Raw genomic sequence first — 21,177 nt, 5'->3', positions numbered from 1 at the left:
ACAGAAGACTGTTGTCCTTCTCTCCATAACTGCTGCTGTCAATCTCGTATTAACCCCCTCTACACGATCCTGTTTTTTAATTTCAGAATTTTGTCCGTAAATTAAAATATGAAGTAGAGCCCTGTGCGGCGCGAGACACATTTTGAAAGCTTATTGAGGGTGCGGGCGGGTGAGATGATAAACTGCGGTCCCACAAACTAAATATGAGTGTAAAGTAAAATATACAAATGATTAATGTAAGCCTATCATTCTTAATTTGTGCTGGATATTTTATTTAGACTTAATAAACATTTTAAGCAGCCTAAACTTACGGACAAGGTACAATCTCGCGCACATTTTAGATCATTCGTTTCCGCTTCTCCGTGTTTGATAGAGGTTAAGAAAGTGAACGTCCCTATCTTGCGGGATTTGTGGTCAGGAGCGGGACTGCACAATGCCGGCCTCGATGAGCTTCATTTGACTGGAGCTGAACGCTATGGGTGACGTCACACTCTTTTAGTCCACTTCTTTATGCAGTCTAGATTCCATACATCTGAACACACGTGGTTTTCCGAGGGCAGAGGTGGTTATGTAGTTACAGAACAATGCAGCAGACTCTGTCCAAAGTGCAGGGGGTTAATGCACTGCACCTGTCTGTGGCAGGTGTAAAGCGCTACCTGTCTCAGAGCGTCAGGGGAGGTCGAGGGGGAGTCGGCAGGGCTCTGGGCGCGAGCCGCGTGCCACTGCTCCATAAAGAAACGTGAGGGCTTTTTCTTAGTCTCAAAGAAGATGGAAAGAAGAGAGTCAGGTGTAGTAAAACATGAATGATTAAGTTATTGTATTTTTATGAAGATTAAAGGTTCAATATTACACAAAATTTTGCTTTTAGTGATGTTATAATGCTGTTACCTCATCAAAAACAGACCTGGAGTTGTGTTTTGTTTCATTCACACGTTTAAGTAACACTTTATTATTAGTCTGTCTTGATCTCCAAAGCTCAAAATGCTCTGTTCCAACTTGTGATGTCATGAAACAGTTTAAGTTAGCAGCTCCTTTTACCTTTAGTTCAGTAGGGTTTGGTAATTCTAGGGCTAGAATCTTCCAAATGATTCTAGAGAAGGTGTATGGAGTTTAAAAACACAGTGCAGCACTTTCTGTATTACCACATGACATCACAAGGTGGAACAAAGAACAAAGAGTGTTTTCAGTTTGAGAGAAGAATTCATCCTAAATATATACAGGGTTCCCACTCTTTTTCACCGACTTTCAATTTCAAAACCTTTACAAATGTCTTTTTCATGACCTAAAGTGAATTTTCCATGACTTTACGGCACCTACATGTGTAGAATTGATCAGACTTTTAAATATTAAATGTTAACTCTTTCCACTCACCTTATGGTTTGGGATTATAGTTTTTTTAACATTCAAAATTCTGTCAGTGGATTTATTGTCGTCTGTTTTAAACAAAAGGCGCATACGTTTGGAAATAATCATAATAGTCTAATGATAACTTAACAAAAAGCTGTAGTTGCATGAAAGAGATGCTAAAATTCAAATTTTTTTTTCAAAACTTTCATTTAATTTACAAAATTCCTTGACTTTTCCAGGCCAAGAAAATTACATTTTCAATTTCCATGACTTTTTCAGGATTTCCATGACCGTGGGAACCTTGATATACAGTGTGTGTGTGTGTTAATTATGAGTGAATTAAACGAAATAACAACTCCAGATATGTTTGTGATGAGGAAACAACATTATAACGGACTAAAAAAAAAAAAAAAAAAACTTCAACTCCAAGTACTAAGAAATCATGACTTATTTAGCGACCTTTAATAATATGTCAGCCAGCTTAAATTTTTTCATAAGTGGGAATTGGTTTTGAAATAGTCCTTTTATTCAAATTCAAAATTCAATAAAGTTTTTTCTCAATTTTTCATACGAAACATATGAAAAATCGAAATTGTGTTTCTCACTCCCCAGTGTATAAAGAAATAATAATAAATGGAAAAGTCCAAGAGTTCTTTCTTTGGGGAGACGCAGATTCCTCGCTTCCTGGCAGCCTGCTGGGTAGATTTTATGATTTCATGCAATCATTTACGTCTTTTATAACTTTGCTGACAGTTTGGAAACTCATAGTGGCTAATGGTGAGATTAAAATTTAACAGAAAATCCAGAAATACTCCACCATTATTACTTTCAGCACCAGGAGTCTTGGCCTAACCCTTTATCAATACGATGAAACAACTTTCATTTTCTGGATCGAACTATACGCCCGTTATCTGTATTAGTGACGAATAGAACATCTCGCAGTAATTGTGTTTGAGGGATAAGCAGCTGCCTGAGGAAATTTCACCTGTGGTTTGGCTGGCTTTGGCTCAAACAGAGAGGCCAGCTGCTGGGCCCTCTCTTGAATACTAAGTACATATATGGGCGTTTGGTCATCAGACAGGACTGGCCTCTCTGACTCCTGTAGACAGAGTGAATGAGTCATTCAACTGCAGCAAAATGTATAAAGTCCATTCCAAACTTTCTTGAATTTTAGATAAAGGCAACAAATGGTAAATGGGGCAAAACTCATGAATGCAGACCTGTCACAATAGCTACGATGTCGACTTATTGTCCAATATATGAAAAACTGAACTATATTTTTTGTGGTTCAATATTTATCGTGTGTACAATTTGCATTTGCGGGGTTTTTTCTAAGATTTGAGCAATAGAGGTTCGAAAAAATTACTTCTATGGCTCATACATACAAACTAACAACTAAAGTGAAGCCACAGCGGCAAAAAAATGTCGTAATTTGAAAGTGTTGTGTGTGTGTGTGTGTGTGTGTCGGCTTTAGGGATGCACCGATCCAGCTTTTTCAGTTCCGATACCAATATTACCGATATAAGTATCTATCTTTATCTATCTATCAAGTAACTATAGAACAGCTTTGTGTAAATAAAAATCACGCTGGCTATGTTCAGACTGCAGGGCTTAATGCTCAATTCGGACTTTTTTGTGAAATCAGATTTTTTTGCGAGCTCGTTCACATTTCCAATTAAATGCGACTTGTATGTGATCTCCAGTGTGAACTTTAAATGCCCCAAAAGTGTCCTGCATGTGCATTGGAGGGTACGACGACGTAACAGGCAGCGAGCGTTCTCAGTGTTTACGGAAGATGCTTAAAGGGCCCATCTCACGCAAAATCAACTTTTCAGAGCTTTCTACCTTCTAAGAGTGATGTGTGGGCCTTGTATTTGTTGCCGAAGTGTTTTTTAGATTGATTAGATGGTTTTTTAACAAATTGCAGCGAATTTCTGCCACCCTCCCACGTGACAACGAACTAAAGCTGCTACAACGCTGATGCAGCCAGCTACACCTATGACACGTTTGACGTAGCAGAAAGCGCTTTCATAGTTCCTGGTCTGTGACTGCCTCCAAGAAATCAGTAAGATTTCATAACTATTGCGTAATGGATGTTCCAAAACCCAAATTGGGTTTGTATATGTGCATAAGATACAATGTGAAAAGAGTTATTTTGCATGAGATGGGCCCTTTAAACATGAACGCAACGTTGAGCACCTGGAGATTTTAAAGTTGCTGTCGTACCGGAGCCAGAAAATGAACAGCAAGGGTCTCCAACCTTTTTCCTCTGGTGAGCTACCTTTACTAAACAAAAATGCCAAAGAGCTAATTATTTTAACAGTTGTTGCAAGAAATTGAGTAAATATAAGAGTCACAGCCTTAGATTGTTGTTGTTGTCACAGTTAGTGCACAAAACTGGGCATTAAATTGATACATTTACAATGGTAATTAATTAAATTTTACTTATTCAGCACAATACGTATAATTCTTTGGCGAGCTACTTGGAATGAGGTGGAGAGCTACTGGTGGCTCCCAAGCTACAGGTTGGAGACTCCAGATGTACAGTTTATTTGTTTTAAGGAGGAGACTGAGAAGGAGAAGGATGAGGTTTTTGGCCGTGGCGTTTTGTGGAGCAGTGGCAGCAACGTCCATAGAAAGAAATGTGTGGGTTCAGAGTCGCAGCCAAGAGTGGTGGGATTGCGATGTGCTTCGCTGCTTCACTGACACGGAGTTCATACACAATTTTCGTCTGACGAGAAGAACGTTTGTGTACATTTGTGACGTGAAGGTGGGATGAATGTGACTGTCAAAAGATCAGATATGTATCAGTTTTAGGACCACATACCCAAAGCTATGTTCAGACTGCAGCCTGAAGTGACCCTAATCCAGTTTTTTCGCCCCTATGTGACCTGTATCTGATTTTTTTAAATGACAGCCAGATCTGATTTTTTCAAATGCGACCCAGGACACTTGGACATGTGCTTCTAAAACCGATACATATCCGATCTTTTGACATGCGACTTCAGTCTGAACGGTCAGGTCACATTCATCCCACCTACTCGTCAGGCTCAGAGTCTAGTCAATGGAGGGAAAGCGAGGTTAGTGAGTTTATTAATATTTGGGGGGATCGCTGTGTTCAGGACAAATTGGAGGGGTCTCATCAGAACTGGGCAATTTTTGAAATGATTGCCAAAGAAATGTCCGAGTGTGGCTACAGACAGTCCTGGCTCCAATGTCAACAAAAAATAAAGAGCCTGCGAAGCAAATACAAGGAGACTAAAGACTCAAACAAACGAAGCGGCCGTGGACGTGTAACCTGTCCATTTTACGAAGAACTGGACCGTATTTTAGGAGACAAGCCCAGCGTTTAGGCGACTTCCGTAAACACTGAGCACGCTCGCTGTGTGTGACATCGTCATGTCCTCCAATGCACATGCGGGATACTTTTGGGGCGTTTAAAGTTCACACTGGAGATCACATACAAGTCACATTTAATTGGAAATGTGAACGACCTTGCAAAAAAACCCCAAATTGAGCATTAAGTCCTGGGTCGCGTTTGAAAAAAATCTGATCTGTGTCATTAAAAGATCAGATACAGGAGCATAGAAGCGAAAAAATTTGATTTGGGTCACATCAGGCTGCAGTCTGAACGTAGCTTATGAGACTTTTTGGGCGACTGCAACCAGTAAATAGTCTTTTTACATCAATTTATACATTAAAGCGTCTTAAAAAGCGCTATGTAAGACTAATGCGTTATTATTATTATTCAGTTTTCCTCAGCTATATCACGCTTCAAAGTTTGTTATTGTGACAGGCCTACATGAATGCTTTATGAGACACCTATAAAGAATCTATTAGCATGTATTTTTGTTAGTATAAAGCCACACTGCATGCCTGGACCTTTCTGGAAGACTCTGCAGACAGTGGTGAGCCTGGACTCACGCCTCTAGACATGTACCACTGCTCTAAAAAGAACCGGGACGGCTTTTTCTTCGGCTTTGAGGGAGAATACAGAATATATTTAACATAATTTTGACTGCATCAGGAAGCTGCGTGCGTTATGGAGTTTTGAAGTGGAAAACATGTCCGTGCAGTTCACCTTTGGGGGTCTGGCTGGTTTAGACTTAAACTTTGAGATGAGACGATCGGCCCTCTCCTGTATGCCCGGGATGTGGATAGGTTCTGGTTCGGGTTCTGGTTCTACAATATGCAAAGGCGTCCAATCCTGCTAAGTAGTTTTACATTAGATTCACATTAAATTCTGCCGTTATAGTTAAAGGGGCAAAGCAAATCCATGCAACCACACGTGTACCAGGTATTTTTTGGGCTTCTCGTAGTACTCAAGTTCATCTTCGTCCTCTTTAGTCAAATTCTTTAAGGCAGAAATGAACCAAAATATTAACTTTTTTCACCAAAACAGCAATCGGTGATGTAATCTATAGTACAACAATGTTTATTTTAATCAATGTTTCCAAAAAGAAAATGTAACTGAAGTTTAAAGGGTCTGTATTATTAAAAAATAGCTTTACAATGAACAAAAACATACCCAAAGTTGTGCTTTGTTTCATTCACACATTTGAGTAACCCTGTATTATTAGTCTGTCTACATCTCCAAAGCTCAAAATGCTCTGTTCCACCTTGTGATGTCATGAAGAGGTAGTTATTTTTTACAAGTTAATAGCTCTTTTTACCTTTCGTTCAGCAGAGATTGGAAATTCCAGGGCTGAAATTATCCAAGTGATTCTAGTGAAGGTGTGTGACAGGGGTCTCCAATTAAATTTCTCCAAGGGCCAAAATACTTCCACATTGCAAAACCGAGATCCACAAAAAAAATCTGCCAGTAGACAAGGTTTTATTTGCCAAAATACAACGGTAAAAAGTGGAATTAACGTGATTAACTGAGATTCAGGAGCTGGACCACACCTCAACCTTCTCTCCAGCCAACCACAGCTTATCTCCACCACACCTTTAATTACCCAGAAGCCCTATTTACACAGTCATCCCAACAACACCGTCAGCTCTCTCGACCCCCTCCCTCCCGTCCTGTGTCCATCCTTCAGCCTGAAGACAGCTGGGTGTCCATTTTGGATTGGAGACGGAGCCCCCACCCTGAATCTCCCCCCGGCAGCACATCTATCCACCATCAATAAACAGCTTCTAGAATTCCATTGTTGTGGCGTGGTCCTTGCTAGTGACTCAACAGTTGATCAGCAATTATAAATCCCCCAACAACTAACTAAAAACTTAATTTATCAAAGGCACACAATGTTTCTTTTTCAGTTACTACTTATTTTTATTTACTGGAAAATCTCAAATTGTGGAGACCCAGGGTGTAGGTTAGGTTACGTTACTTTATTCGTACCTGTAGGTAAATTTGTTTTGCAGATTTGAAAAGCAGGTCCCACATTTCACATTTCATTCATCCACATTATGTGCAATAAACACGTACAAAAACACAATCACAAAATAAAGTGTTACAGAGCTCCAATGCAGAATGGTTTGTTCCATAAACAATTAACTTCTTAGGTTCTTTTTAAAGACAATACAGTAAAGTGTATTTACTTTGTTGACATGTTTAGGCTGTTGCTGTGTCTTCAGAACTGTCCCCGGTGTTGGTGGTGACGTGTCGTATATCAGCTGTTGTTACTTCCTGTAGGCCTGGTCAGCCTGATGGACCTGGCAGGTCGCTCAGACTGGTCATTGGATCAGAAAACAACAAGTTCAAAAGCTGGATCAGGGAGGCCATTGAAATCAGGAAAGGAGGCACGGACAGCATCAACAGTGACGACGGAGCGTTTCTCCTTTCACGCATCTGGGCCACCCTCCTCCAGAGAACACCGGGCGACAGGAGGTGTGGTCAGTCTGAGCGACCTGCCACCGACGCTTACAGGAAGTAACAACAGCTGATATACGACACGTCACCACCAACATCAAGTGACAGATATGATGATGCAGCAGCAGCAGCCGAAACATGTCAACAAAGTAAATACACTTTACTGTATTGTCTTTACAAAAGAACCTAAGAAGTTAAAGTACATGAAAAAACAAAATGAACATCTTTGGCCCATAAACAATTAGTTAAATTCATCCATCACGCTTGACTAAAAACACAATAAATATTAAATATATATAAAAACTAGGGGTGTCAAATTATCGCGTTAATTGCGATTAATTAATTACAGTCATATTTAGCGCGTTATGTTTTTTAATCGCGTTAATCTCATTTTTAATCTCTAACTTTACTGTTTCTGTATGTGAGTTGCTTTATTATAAAATCTGTTTTTATGTGTTGCTGGGACAACAAACACACACACAAAAAACACATTTATACATTTTTTTATTTCGGTAATTTCACTCATTGCCAGAAACCCACACAAAACGCGATGAGACTTGGGCTCAACAGCCAATTTGGAGAGATTTGTTAAACAATAAATGACTTTATAAAGTCACTTTTTTTGTTCTATATGAGTCTTTTGATCTGCCACAATAATGTAATAATGAATTTAAATGAAAATACCTCAAATTGAAGCTTTTCTCAGCAATTTTTAGATGAGATTAAAATGAGATTAATTAGATTAATTAATTACAGATCATAATTAATTAATCTCTCAATTTTTTTAATCGCATGACAGCACTAACATGATTTTTCCAAGATAAACGCACTAAAATTGATAGATTAATAGATTACAATTTATTCATAAGTATGATAGCAGCTGGAACGAAGCTCAGTTTAAAGGATGAAGTTTTAAAACACAGTGGAGCACTTCCGGTTTTACCATCACAAGGTGGAACAGAGCGTTTTCAGTTTGAGAGAAGAATTCGGCCTAAATATGCAGAGTTTGTGCATTAAATATGTGTGAATGAAACAAAACACAACTCTGGGAAGGTTCGTGATGAGTAAACAACATTATAACAAATCAGGAAACAGTATAATATGAGCCCTTTAACCTAAAATTCAACCTCAGGGACTCACATTTCAGTCATAAGACGCACACACACACCATGTAAAACCACAAAAGACCACAACAACACTTCTCTGTATTAAAGACAGACTAAGCTCTACTCACAAAAACTACGAAGGTTATAATTCCAAAAGCTAATTCCATTTCTAAACATGTAGGGTTTAGGGGGGAGGGATATTATTAGTTTTGTATTGGGGAAGTGACAGACGCAGACAGACAGAGCAGATGTGTCACCTCTGAGTGGAGAGAGAGCGAAGAGGTGGAGGAGGAGGAGGGGAGCAGAATGGTTTTCTTTGGGCAGCTGCGAGAGCCTGCGCCGGACACCTGGTCTGCACCACCTCTGGCCTTTAAAATTAAGTCAAAACAAAATAAAATTAAGCAAAAGATGATGGTAAAATGAAGAGAAAATGCAAAATAAAGGTCCTATATTATGCAAAATTGACTTTTCAGAGCTTTAAGTCATGTTATAATGTTGTTTTCTTGTCAAAAAACAGACCTGGAGTTGTGTTTTGTTGTCTCCAAAGCTCAAAATGCTCTATTCCACCTTGTGATGTTATGTAGTGATAGTTTTACAGCTAGATTTTACCTTTTGTTCAGCTGAGATTGGAAATTCAACAGCTGAAATTCTCCAAATGATTCTAGTTTAAGTGACACAGCGGAGTGTTTTCTGTTTGAGAGAAGAACTAAATATGCAGAGTTTGTGTGTTAAAAATGTTTGCATGAAACAAAACACAACTCCAGGTCTGTTTTTGATGAGAAACATTATAACATAAATCAGAAAATAGCGTAATATGAGCCTTTTAACTTTGAGTAGAAGAAGAAATGTTACTGCATATCTGATAGTGAGCAAATAAAACCAAATGAGTCAGAGCAATGAAAAAGAAACATGCAAATTCTCCAAATCATACATGAAAAAATGGTTGCAGTAAGTTAAATTCACTACAAGTAGCTGCAGATTCACATTCAAACAGGGAAATTCAATATAAATGTTTTTCAATATTATATAAAATACGTAAAAAGACAAACGAGCAACTCACAAATCAGCTAATGAAAATAACAGAGAAATCACACATACACACACATACATAAATATTAGGGACAGGACAATTCCTTCTGCAAATATAATGTTTGGTTCTTGCTTCAAAATTTTCACTTGTTTAAATTTGACATCTTTACAAGTTACGCCCCTTGGTCAGTAAAAACCTAACAAAAACAATTAAAATAACAGTTTATCTCCACATTTCCTTGAACTTCTTCTAATGGGAAAAGGGAGCAGAGTAAAAAGCTCACCTGAACACAAAAAAATGATTAAACTAAAGGTCAGTATGTGCCCAGCTGAGGTGTGGGACTCTGGCTCTGGCTCATGTGCTCTGTGCGACTTAAAGGACATTGAAAATGAAATGCATTTTCTCTCCTACTGTCCTTTGTATCATTACCAAAAAAAAAAAAAGTGTGAACCATGTGATTATGTAAAACAATTGGGGTAGGACTCTATAAGTTTTTTAAACTTCATCCTACTCCTTTTGAGCACCAGGTCCCAAATATGTTCATGTACATATCCCTGTTTTTGTTATTGTTTTTGAATTTTTGTTGTACCTGGCTCAAACAAATAAATAAATGAATGAAAATGAATGAATCATGACCTGCGCTGTCAGTTGTGTCTAATGTATCTTAATGTTGGTTTGCCGTGTCTGATGAGGAGAGACTGGAGTATTTGTTTCAATTTAATGTTTTCAAGTTGACTCAGTTTGTGTTAAAAGTCTGGGACCTCCGTAAAAGGACACTTTATGTTTGATGTGTGATCTGTCTGCTTATTGTGTATGTGTCTTATAAACCCATGCAGGCTGGGCAGCAACTAAATGGTGCATGACACTAAATAAGTCAAATAAACTAAAAAAAAAACAAACAAAAAACTCAAACTCTAATTTTGTGAATTGTCCCATCCGCAACAAATACTACATACTACAAGGGGGATACTTCAAGCTACTTCAATGGGAAAGAACATTTTAGATACAACTGATACTTTGCAGCTCATCATCATCAACATTCCCTGGGGTGTGATGCTAACTGGAGGCACTGCTCTGTCTGAAGCTTTAGACTTTAATCTGAGCTTTATTTCAAACACATAAACAGGATCAGAAACATTCGTATTGGTCACAGGCTCCTGAAATGTGTTGTTTAAATCCATTTTGTGAGCGTTGTCTCCATGCAAACTCTTAAACGTTCCACCATAGGGTCAGTCCACCTCAGTTCACCCAATGAATTTAACCCTACTTTGTCAAATTTTGATGAAAATTTGGTATGTCAAATTTTAGTTTGATCGGACCAACGGTTTCCGAGCTTTCGCAATTTAATTTTTTCACTTTTTTGTCTTTTTGTCATGTCTTAATATGGGGGGTAAGTCAACTCCAAGGTAAATTTGCGCGAAAATAAAAAAGAAAACCCCTCCAGATGTTTTATCTGTTGTAGTCGACATATAGGGCTAAATTTTTTCTATTGTTGTCATTGAGGTCGGGTGTGTCCCTTATTGTCAATTTCCAGGTCAAAATATAGGTAAAAAATACTCAAATGCAAAAATAATGCCAGATTGGGATTCCCTACGATTTCCCGTTTCCAGAGACACCTTGGTTTTTGATATTGGACCAGTAGTTGCTGAATAAATGCAATTTGAAATTTGGTGACCACACAAAAAAAAGTGTAAAGATGAAATATCTCAGCAACCGTTACTCCGATTTTGGCTTTCTTGGCTATGACTTACCCATACACCAGTTTTCTTTGCAACTGGACAAGGTGAGGGTTCAATTTGCAATTTTATTTGGCGAACTGAGGTGGAATGACCCCGTATACGTGCATGTAGAACACCCCCAGTATGACGTCACTGCAAAGTATCAACAGTGCTTCTCAAAACTACATCGGTGACTGCGCAGACGGTGCTCCGTGTCTGGACCTAATGGAGCGTAAAGGGGGAGACTGGGGCCCTCTAGTGGCTGAAAAGCGCAGCTCGTCGTACCTGCTCCCCTCGAGGCGGAAGAGTCTGACACTTCAGCATTTGTTTGTAGCGAATGCTGAGCTGCTCCTGCTGCTGCGTGCGCCTCTGAACCATCACACAAGGTTAGATCTTTCTGACTTAGACTCACCAAACCAAACATGCCAAATACACCAACATCCATCTATCTATCTACAGTATCTATCTACCTACATATAATCTATCTATCTGTCCATCCATCTGCCTGTCAGTCTCTCTTTCTCTTGCCATCTCTCTATTTTTCTCTTTCTATTTCTCTTTCTCTACCTACCTTCTTAACTATCCAACAATCTCAGTCTGTCTTTCCATCCATCTATCTCTCCTTCTCTGGCAGAGGTTTGACCAAGTTATTATTTTGCAAGTCTCAGGTAAGTCTCGAGTTTTTGATCTCAAGTCCGAGTCAAGTCGAGTCTCAAGTCACTGTCCAAGTCGTCTGCTTTGAGCTTCATGTCAAGTCTTTAAACCAAAAAAGTAAGAAATATAGCTTAGATTTTTGCAGTTTATATGACTTTTAAATGAATAGTACTCAAAAAGTCAGGGTGTATTTATATAAGAGTTGAATAAATGTGATTTTTTTCCTTTTTAAATGTCTTGACAAGATCTTAGTGTGAATCATTACGGTCAGAATAGAAAGAATTCAGATTTTAAAATGCTTAATAACAGTTATTTTGTTGTGTAGTCTGCACTGAAATGGAAGGATCGTGTTCTTTGTAGCTCCGTCTGTTTTACTGTATTGTACTGTGTTGTACTATATATTACTGTAGTAAATTTGAGGATACCACATCACAGTACTTCAGTTACATCAAAAGTACCAAACAGAAGTGCGAGGGACATGTTCCAGTTCGTCCCTGAAAATTTAATCACCACATTTATCAACTGCAAAGAGAAAAGTATTTTCTAAAAACATATATATATATTTTTAGGAGAAGCATCAAGTCTTCTCAAGTCACACGAGTCAAGTCCCAAGTCATCGAGCTTCAAGTCCATGTCGAGTCCCAAGTCTGTTTTATCAAGTCAAGTTTCAAGTCTTAAAAATAGTGACATCAGTCTGACTCGAGTCCAAGTCACATCGTTACAAGTCCCCACCTCTGTTCTCTAGCCATCTCTTTATATGTCTTCCTCTATCTGTCTATCTATCTGTCTATCTGTCTATCTGTCTATCTATCTATCTATCTATCTATCTATCTATCTATCTGTCTGTCTATCTGTCTATCTATCTATCTATCTATCTATCTGTCTATCTATCTATCTATCTATCTATCTATCTATCTATCTATCTATCTATCTGTCTGTCTGTCTATCTATCTATCTATGGCCAGTATTTTGGACGAGCCAAATAAAAATAAAATCTATATTTTTTTTGCACTCCCTGGACAATTACAATTTAAATCAAGGTCAAAACAGGGACTGCTCAACTTTTAAACGGAGGAAGATCTTTACATTTTCATTCTTATCATATTCTATTATATAAAACATTGTTAATTGCCTTCAGTTACATTTGTATAGACGTCTAACTGTAACTGCACAATATCCCTGCTTTGCAAGTAAAAAAGTCAGGACTAAACCTGTTTCTGTCTCCCTCGGTCTATCTCTCTACCTGTCTAACAATCTTTCAGTCTGTCTTTCATTCCACATGTCTCTCTGTTTATATCTCTGTTTTCTCCGTCTATCTTTGTGACAAACATCACCCAGTATTAGAAATCCACACACAGGACACAGGAGGATTAAATCATTCTAGTGTTAGTCGGCTCAGGGGCAGAGCTGGGCTCGTCTTTACCTTTCTCCAGGCCGGGACAGGGGCCATTCTGACTGAAATGGGCTCGTTCTTGGACATTTGGGTCAGGGGAGTGGCCAAGAGACGATCCAAATTAGGAAGAGAGTCCCCCTTTGAGGAACAGAGGGAGCGAGCGAGACATGGTGAAGTGGTCCACAGTGGGTAGTGAAGAATGAAGATGGGCCCAGAGACAGAAGAAGAAGTGAATTATGACAGAGTGATGAATGTGCAGCAGAATATGGTGCAGGAAGAGGTTCTAAATGTCTAAAGTAAAGTTTGAAATATAGAGATACTACATGAGAGGAGAGCAACCAATAGTCAATAAGCTCTGACGATGTTTTTGGGCCAATTTTGATCATTTCTACCCAAATTATACAATTTAAAATGGGAACAGACCTGATTTCACTGTAAACCCATCAGAGAGTGGTGTATACCGTATTTTCGGACTACAAGCCGCACTTTTTTTCATGGTTTGGGTTAGGGATGGGCATTCGATGAAATTTTCTTAATCGATCGTCGGAAGAATTAACGATCGATTATCGATTAATCATTAACGTTTTTATATTAAAATGATCATCATTATTATTACTATCTGCACTACTAATCTGCATAAATAAATTCAACTTTACGACATATAAACCGTAACGACTCTAGAGCCACATCAGCCCGTTTGACATTATAATGTGTTTAATTCAGTTTTGCGCAACTCTCACAGAAACAAAACTTAAAACCGCATCGCTAATTTGCATAAACTCAGCGAAGATAAAACTACAGCTCTTGTGTCGCTGATGCAGTCAATTTCTGTTGGATTAAAAGACATGACTCAGGTGAATACAGGTTAGTGTGACCATATTTGCGTTTGTCAAAACCAGGACACCGTACAGGGGGAGGGAGGTGGGGACTCGTCATCCACATTGAGCGACTCTCACCTGGTAAAACTTTTTCCCACTGGACACCTGAAACATATGTGCTGCTTTGTTACACTGTGCACATGGACTCACACTTGTCCCGAACGCAACGGAAAGCGTGGAATTTCTTGTACAAATCATCGTTAATACGCATTTGTGCTTTGGTACGTTGCAGACTGACCGAATGTTTGTGTCTCGCTCCTTCTGAGTGCAGAGAGACACATGTACACACCTGTTTGGTCACACTACGCACAGCAACCTACATTCGGTTTGTCGATTAAAATTAACGTAATCGATGAAATTATTAATGATCAATTATCGATTAATCGATTAATCATGCCCATCCCTAGTTTGGGTGGTTCTCCCACTTTACTCTGGTGTGACTTATATATTACAATTTTCACACTGACAGTCACAAGAAGCTCGAGTCTTGCGTGTCAGTATCTGTTGCTCCTATTACTCCTGTACCACTGTCACTTCGCTCTACTGCGCATGGCTTCTGCTGTAAGTAGCGAAATATGAAGCTGAAAACAGTAATCAAGCAGCAGAAAGAAAGTTTGAAGTGAGCGAGAAACTTGTGAGGGACTGGCGGAAAGCGGGGATGGAGAACACAGCTTCACGGTTTCCTGGAAGTCACTGGATGGATGGACAAAGCCTAGACTTCAGTGACACCGAAACCATCCTGTCGGGATTCAGAAAGGCCGGAATAATTCTAACTGGAACTGATGCTGGTCTAACGACAGCGACACAGAAGAGGAAGCAGCGCTCAGTTTACCTCCAGAGGTCATGGAGTTGCTCAGAAGTGACACCGAGGATGAAGAATTGAATGGATTTAGTGATTTGGAGTGAGATGGAGAGTTTGGTAAACTTGTTCTGTTCTGTTGTTTATGTTATAGTTTATCTGAAGAACTGTTCATATGTGACGTTAACAGTCTGTTGTTCTCTGTTCTATTGTTATTATTGTAACTTGCCTTTCAAGATGAAATGTTGGTTCCTGTTCTCTGAATTTATAAAATAAATTTCCGCCAAAAAGTGCGACCTATAGTCCGGAAAAATACGACAGTCACATTTTGCGCAGTTAAAGTGTTCAAATGAAGTTTAATGAAGTTGAAAAATATTGACCTTGATTATTCAACACGACTCTTGCTTTTATTTATTCAATTATATTTTATTATTATTAGTTTTTGCACTTTGTTATTATATTGTAAAGTGTGAACTACTATGTCTAAGTAATTACTCTTGTGGAATAAGATATTATCACCAAGTTATTCCAGAAGAAGCAAAATGTTGGCTGCAAAAAGCTTGTTGTTGTTTAGTGATAACACCATTGTGGATAAATAAAATTTGTCCGCGTCTAAGAATTCATCTATTCTAAAGACGCACAAGTAATTATATTTATCTGAGAATTTAAAGAAGCTACTGCACAAGCACAAACTGTACACAAAGGCTTTAAAGTAGAGCCCAGATAATTGTTACGGCCTTTCCAACTGTTTACAATGCAGCCCTGTTCTGCGCTCCCACCCGTTTGTCCCGGCGCAGGAGCTCCAGTGTGAGACCAGCTCCAGATCTGTGAACCCACTCACCCTCACACTCACCCTCAGCCCTTTAGCTCCGTCAGCACTGAGGGAAAAAACTCCCACAAAACGCCAGAACAATGTCCAGCCCGGCCTCTATTTGCATAGGCTTCTGCTTGTTTATACAGCAGAAAGCGGCTCATCCATCATAATGTATCACGAGACGAAAGGTGGAGACGCACAAGGAGGCAGACGTGGCTACAGTACTGAACATTTCTCTTTTAAAACTTATATCAGGTTATTCATCTTGTTTTCAGAATTATTATCTACTTACTAGTTCTCTCTGCTTACTAATTCTTGTCTAAAGGTACGATAACTTGTCAAGTAAAATTATCTTGCTGCATGGACAGATAATTTCACTACTTTTAAGTCATTTTCTGATAGATTTAAGTGTTTATATCTTAAATGTTGTCAAAGTTGTGCTAAGTTGTAGACTTGGACAAACTTTATTGATCCACAAGGAAAATTTTTGGACACAGCAGCTCAAAAATCACAATATAATATAATAACAAAGAGTAAAAGATATAAATGGTAATAATAAATTCTAAATAAGTAACAAAAATAGCAAGAGACTGGTGTCAAATATGGCATAATTATATAAATGTATATGCACAAGTTAAAATAAAATAGAAAAATAAATAAATTGTTATTTTGAAGTGATATTAGTCAGGTAAAATTAGAAATTACACTACTAGTCTGTGTAATTTTTCTTTTTTTTGAGTGATCTCTTTTCTTCCTTTTGCATTTTTATTAATTAATTAATTCATATTATATATTTATTTAATTTAACTTTTACTACTACTATTTATATTAGCATTTTTACTTAATTAATCATTATTATTATTATTTTAATGTATTTTTTTTTTATTTTTATTACTTTTTTAATGTACTTATTTATTTATTTTTATTTTATTTATTTTGGTATGTTCTGTCAATGGGAGTGGTTGGGGTGTTTGACATTCAGACGTGTCCTTTTGTACGACTGTCATACCTACAATACATTCAATGCACTCTGTTTGTCTGGTAATGTTATAAATGTTCAATAAACAAAGAAAAGAAAGAAAAAAAAAAAAAGAAGAAAGTACACTACCAGTCGAAAGTTTGGACACACCTTTGAACACTTTTTAAGCGTATTTTTCGTTAGGTTTGTCACTTTCTTTCTACATTTTAGAAACAAACAGAAGACCGGAATGAAATTATGTAGCAAAGTAAGAATGTTAAATAGCTCAACTAAATATTTTTATGTTTTATATTCAAATTCTCACAGTATTCACCCTCTGCTTTGCTTGACCGTGCTTTAAACCCTCAAACTTACAGTATCTCAGTGAGCTTTTTGATGCAAACTCCTGAAAAGTGCAAAGCAGTGATCAAAGCAAAGGGGGGTTATTAAAAAGTTTTGAGATATTTCGAGTTTAGGTTTTGTTCGCTACAGTCCGTATGTGAAAAATGGGAATAATCATGGAAATAAAGACGAACTATCGATGAAAAAGTGTGTCTAAACTTTTGACTGGTAGTGTAGTCTTTCAAGAAATTACGAGTACAATTTTGAATCTGTGTATCGTTTGTTCAGTCGTTTTTCAAAATAAAACCAAAAATAAAAAAACGAAAAAACAACAATTTTCTTCATTATTTGTCTCCAAAATCAAAATGAAAAAACAGATAATGATTTTTATTTTTTTTTTTCATTTTTCGGTTTTGTGTTTAAATGAATAATGGAAAGAACGGATAACGGCCGTTTCAGGACTAAACCAGAACTGAATCAGGATTAAACAAAGTCCTGGTCTCAGTCCTGATCTGATCCCGGTTTCAGTCCCTTGTCTGGTCCCCGGTCTGGTCCCGGTCTGGTCCCGGTCTGGTCCCGGTCTGGTCCCTTGTCTGGTCCCTTGTCTGGTCCCTTGTCTGGTCCCCGGTCTGGTCCCGGTCTGGTCCCGGTCTGGTCCCAGTCCCGGTCTCAGTCCTGCTCTGGTCCTGATCTGGTCCCTGTCTCAGTCCTGGTCTCAGTCCCGGTCTCAGTCTCGGTCTGGTCACGGTCTCAGTCCCGGTCTCAGTCCCGGTCTCAGTCCTGGTCTCAGTCCTGATCTCAGTCCTGATCTCAGTCCTGATCTCAGTCCAAGTCTGATTCCTTGTCTGGTCCCGGTCTGGTCCTTGTCTCAGTCCCGGTCTCAGTCCCCGGTCTCAGTCCCCGGTCTCAGTCCCCGGTCTCAGTCCCCGGTCTCAGTCCCCGGTCTCAGTCCCCGGTCTCAGTCCCCGGTCTCAGTCCGGCATCGCGGTTTAAGTCACAGAAATGGGAAACAGACTTTTTTTTCCATTATTCATTTAAACACAGAATCAAAAACTTGAATCATTATAAAAAAAATTTCACTTAACGAAAACAGCTGCTTTTTCTTTTCTTATTTTTGGTTTTATTTTGAAAAACAAATGAACGAATGATGCACGGATTAATTTCATTTCAAGTAAAAAAAACAGAATAAATATAAGTACTACTCCCTTCTGCCTGTATGTCATTTCTTTTATTTTTTGCCCAAAGTAAACTTGAAGCATCAGTCGTTTCGTGATCAGAGTAGAGATTTCTTGAGAGCTGTTTTTCTTTCTTACCTGTCTCTTGAGTCCAGATGGTTGGGCTGGAGCGTTTTCCTCAAACTTGGCCAGCAGCTGCGTGGCCATCACCTTGACTTTGTTGTTGTTCGCCACAGTGGTTGGGTCCATCCTCCTCTCCGGAAGAGCTGGCACAGAAGGCCTTTCCTCACGGCAACTCCTCGAAACTTCGTCCTGGGGAAAAGCGGCGCGAAAAAAGTTTGAAATCTTTGCTCCGAACTGTCAGTCTTTGAGCGTTAATTAGTGAATGCTGTCTTTTCAAAATCAAACGGCGACTGAACCAAAATATTCGGAGTCGTCATAATTACTCACGTCTTCTGACTGACTGGTTTTCCTTCGCTTCCCCAAACCGTCCACCTCCTTCTCTTTTTTGTCCTGTGTATGAGACAAAGAGTTATTTTTATTCTTCCAAAAGAGGACATGTGCTTTATATAACGGTTAAAGGTTCGGTATTACGCAAAATCGACACAAAATCAATACCTCATCAAAAACAGACCAAGAGTTGTATTTTGTTTCATTCACACATATTTGAGTAACACTTTATTATTAGTCAGTCTACATCTCCAAAGTTCAAAATGCCCTGCTCCCCCTTATGATGTCATGAAGTGGCAGTTTTTGTATTAACAGCTCCTTTTAGCTTTAGTTAAGCAGAGATTCCAGGGTAAAAATTCATCCAAATGACTCTATTGAAGGTGTATGAAGTTTAAAAACACAGTGGAGTGCTTCCTGTATCACCATATTTAGCTAGATTTTTTTCCCTTATTTATTTTTATTCTATTTCTTTTTATTTATTTATTATAATTCATTGAATTATTTGCATCATTGTCTGTTTATGTGCTTTCTGTGTGCTATTTCTATACTTTTTGTATTGTTCTTTGTGGCTTGTACAGCACTTTGTAAACCTTGTTTTGAAAAGTGCTGTTAAATAAAGATTTATTATTATTATTTGAGTTAATGTTGAGCTTATGTTTCGTTTGCTACATTCCATATGTGTGTCCATTCATAGTTTTGATGCCTTCAGTAAGAAATTTAAACATAATCATGGAAATAAAGAAGAACCATCAACAAAAACGTGTGTCCAAACTTTTTACTGGTAGTGTAGTAGTGGTTCAAAAAATGATTAGTGCAATTTCATCTCAAGCACAAAAATGTTATCAAGAAAAAAAATTAAAAATAAATGTAAGTGAGTACTACTCCCCTCTGCCTGTATGTCATGTCCAAAGAAAACTTGAAACATGGCCAGAGTGTTTTCAGTTTGGGAATTTAGCTTAAATATTAATGATTTGTGTGTTAAACATGAGAGCATGAAACAAAACACAACTCCAGGTCTGCTTTTGATGAGGAAACAACACTGTAACAGATCAGAAAATGCTGTAATATTTGTCCCTTTAAAATCGATCACACTGACCTTGGGGTTTCTTTTCCTGGAGATTGCAATACTCTGACCAAGTTTACTCAGGAAGGAGATTGGAGATTTGGTGCTGGCTATAAGAGCAGCCTTTTCCTCCGGACTCAAATTCAGGTTATCTAAAAAAAACATAAACATATTAAAGGTTAAAAAAAACGTATAAAAGTTATTATACCAGTCTATTCATAAAGCAGGTAATTAGCTGTTGGGCTAAAAAAAGAAATAAGAAATCAAAAAATATATATGTAAAAATCACAATTTTCACGTCTTCATTTGTCCAGTTTTAAAACATAAACAGTACCTTTCAATATTAATTTCCTGAAGATAAATGCCACAAAAAATACACAAAAAATAGTAAAAACTATTCCTCCAAAGTTTGATCTGTGTTTGTTTGTCTTCTTTGTTTTTATTGGGTTTTTTTTTATCTTTGTTTGATTTAACTTACAGAAATATTCTGTAGATATTGATTAAAAAGCAAACACAAATATTTAATTAACAATTGCACAAGACTGAATCCAAATTAAAATTCTCTTAATAGCACAGCGCTGTTCAATAATACATTTATATTACAATAGTTTTATATGAGTTTACTGCAATGTGTCTGACTCACCACTGGGGGGCACTGTGTCCTTAAACATTTCATAGAACTGGCTGAGGTACATGACCATGGAGAGTTTGTCTGGCTCCAGCACAGAGCTCATCTCTTTGCCCGTCATACAGGGCGAGATCCCAAACTCCTTCTCTGCCACGTCAAACGCCAGCTGGTTATTCCTCTCATGTTCACGCTCGTCCAAAGAATCAAAGTCTCTGCGGAAGAAAAAAAACAGATAAAGAGGACAGGATAAGATTTAATACAGAAGCAGTGTAAGAAGTACAATTGAATCTGAGTTACTAATAACCAATTTAAGAGTTTTTCAGACCTTTTTAAGACCACTTAAATGAAAATTAAGACCAACATCGCACCTATTATGCAGGCGAAAAACACCAGATCCAATAGATGCATCAAGAATCTCGGACAATTCATACTGGGAAGGATTTTCTGAAAAAGTGAGCATCGAACCGTCATGTTTGTTTTCCCAGTGGGATGCGTCTATTGTCAAAGCCGATCTTTTCAAGTCTTTTGAACCATATCGCTTTTGTTTCTGGTTCTGATATTGTCATATTTTAGTTTTGGGATTCGGACATCGTAATTGTGTGGTTGTTGGATCCTAACAGCGGAAAATGGCTCGAGAAATTTGTTTGCGAACTCCATAACTGCAAAAGGGAATCAGATCTCTGACTGCAAACTTATGTTCAAACTGTTTCCCTTCCCAATGCAATTGAAAAATAGTGAAAGGCGAAGGCGATGGGCAGGATTGATCCACAGGAAGGACCAAAAACTCTGCCTAAATCATCCCTAGTTTGCAGTGAACATTTTGTAAAACACATAAAATCCAGTGCAATGTGTTTGTATAAAAAAGGAAACTAAGTTGTTGTGCATAAAACTGAAGATTTCTGTTTGCAACTGATGTGATTTATTGTGAATGAACTGAAATGTACTGATTTGAAATGTTTTAAAGTGACTATCAGTGTTGATGTTTTGTCTGGAAAAGAGGAAAAGGA

General features: G+C 38.1%; 1 protein-coding gene across 3 annotated transcripts in view; it reads right to left on the bottom strand.

Moving 5' to 3' along the window:
- mical3a (microtubule associated monooxygenase, calponin and LIM domain containing 3a) overlaps nucleotides 1-21,177 on the bottom strand; it is a 203,302-nt gene that overhangs the window by 113,747 nt on the left and 68,378 nt on the right. For 2 of the 3 annotated variants that reach the window (XM_055156000.1, XM_020941178.2), the window contains 4 exons: nucleotides 20,186-20,382; nucleotides 19,576-19,694; nucleotides 18,480-18,542; nucleotides 18,168-18,341 (listed from right to left, as the gene is read on the bottom strand). In XM_055156000.1, the coding sequence (XP_055011975.1) occupies nucleotides 18,168-18,341; nucleotides 18,480-18,542; nucleotides 19,576-19,694; nucleotides 20,186-20,382 (553 nt within the window). Of the gene's footprint in view, nucleotides 1-8,525; nucleotides 8,637-18,167; nucleotides 18,342-18,479; nucleotides 18,543-19,575; nucleotides 19,695-20,185; nucleotides 20,383-21,177 lie in introns of all 3 variants that reach the window. The other variant, XM_055155999.1, reaches the window with a different exon arrangement.

Source organism: Boleophthalmus pectinirostris, unplaced genomic scaffold, assembly GCF_026225935.1.
Source record: "Boleophthalmus pectinirostris isolate CB_2022bp ecotype Guang Dong unplaced genomic scaffold, ASM2622593v1 HiC_scaffold_2, whole genome shotgun sequence".
NCBI lineage: Eukaryota > Metazoa > Chordata > Actinopteri > Gobiiformes > Gobiidae > Boleophthalmus > Boleophthalmus pectinirostris.
This window is presented reverse-complemented; position numbering and strand designations above follow the sequence as displayed.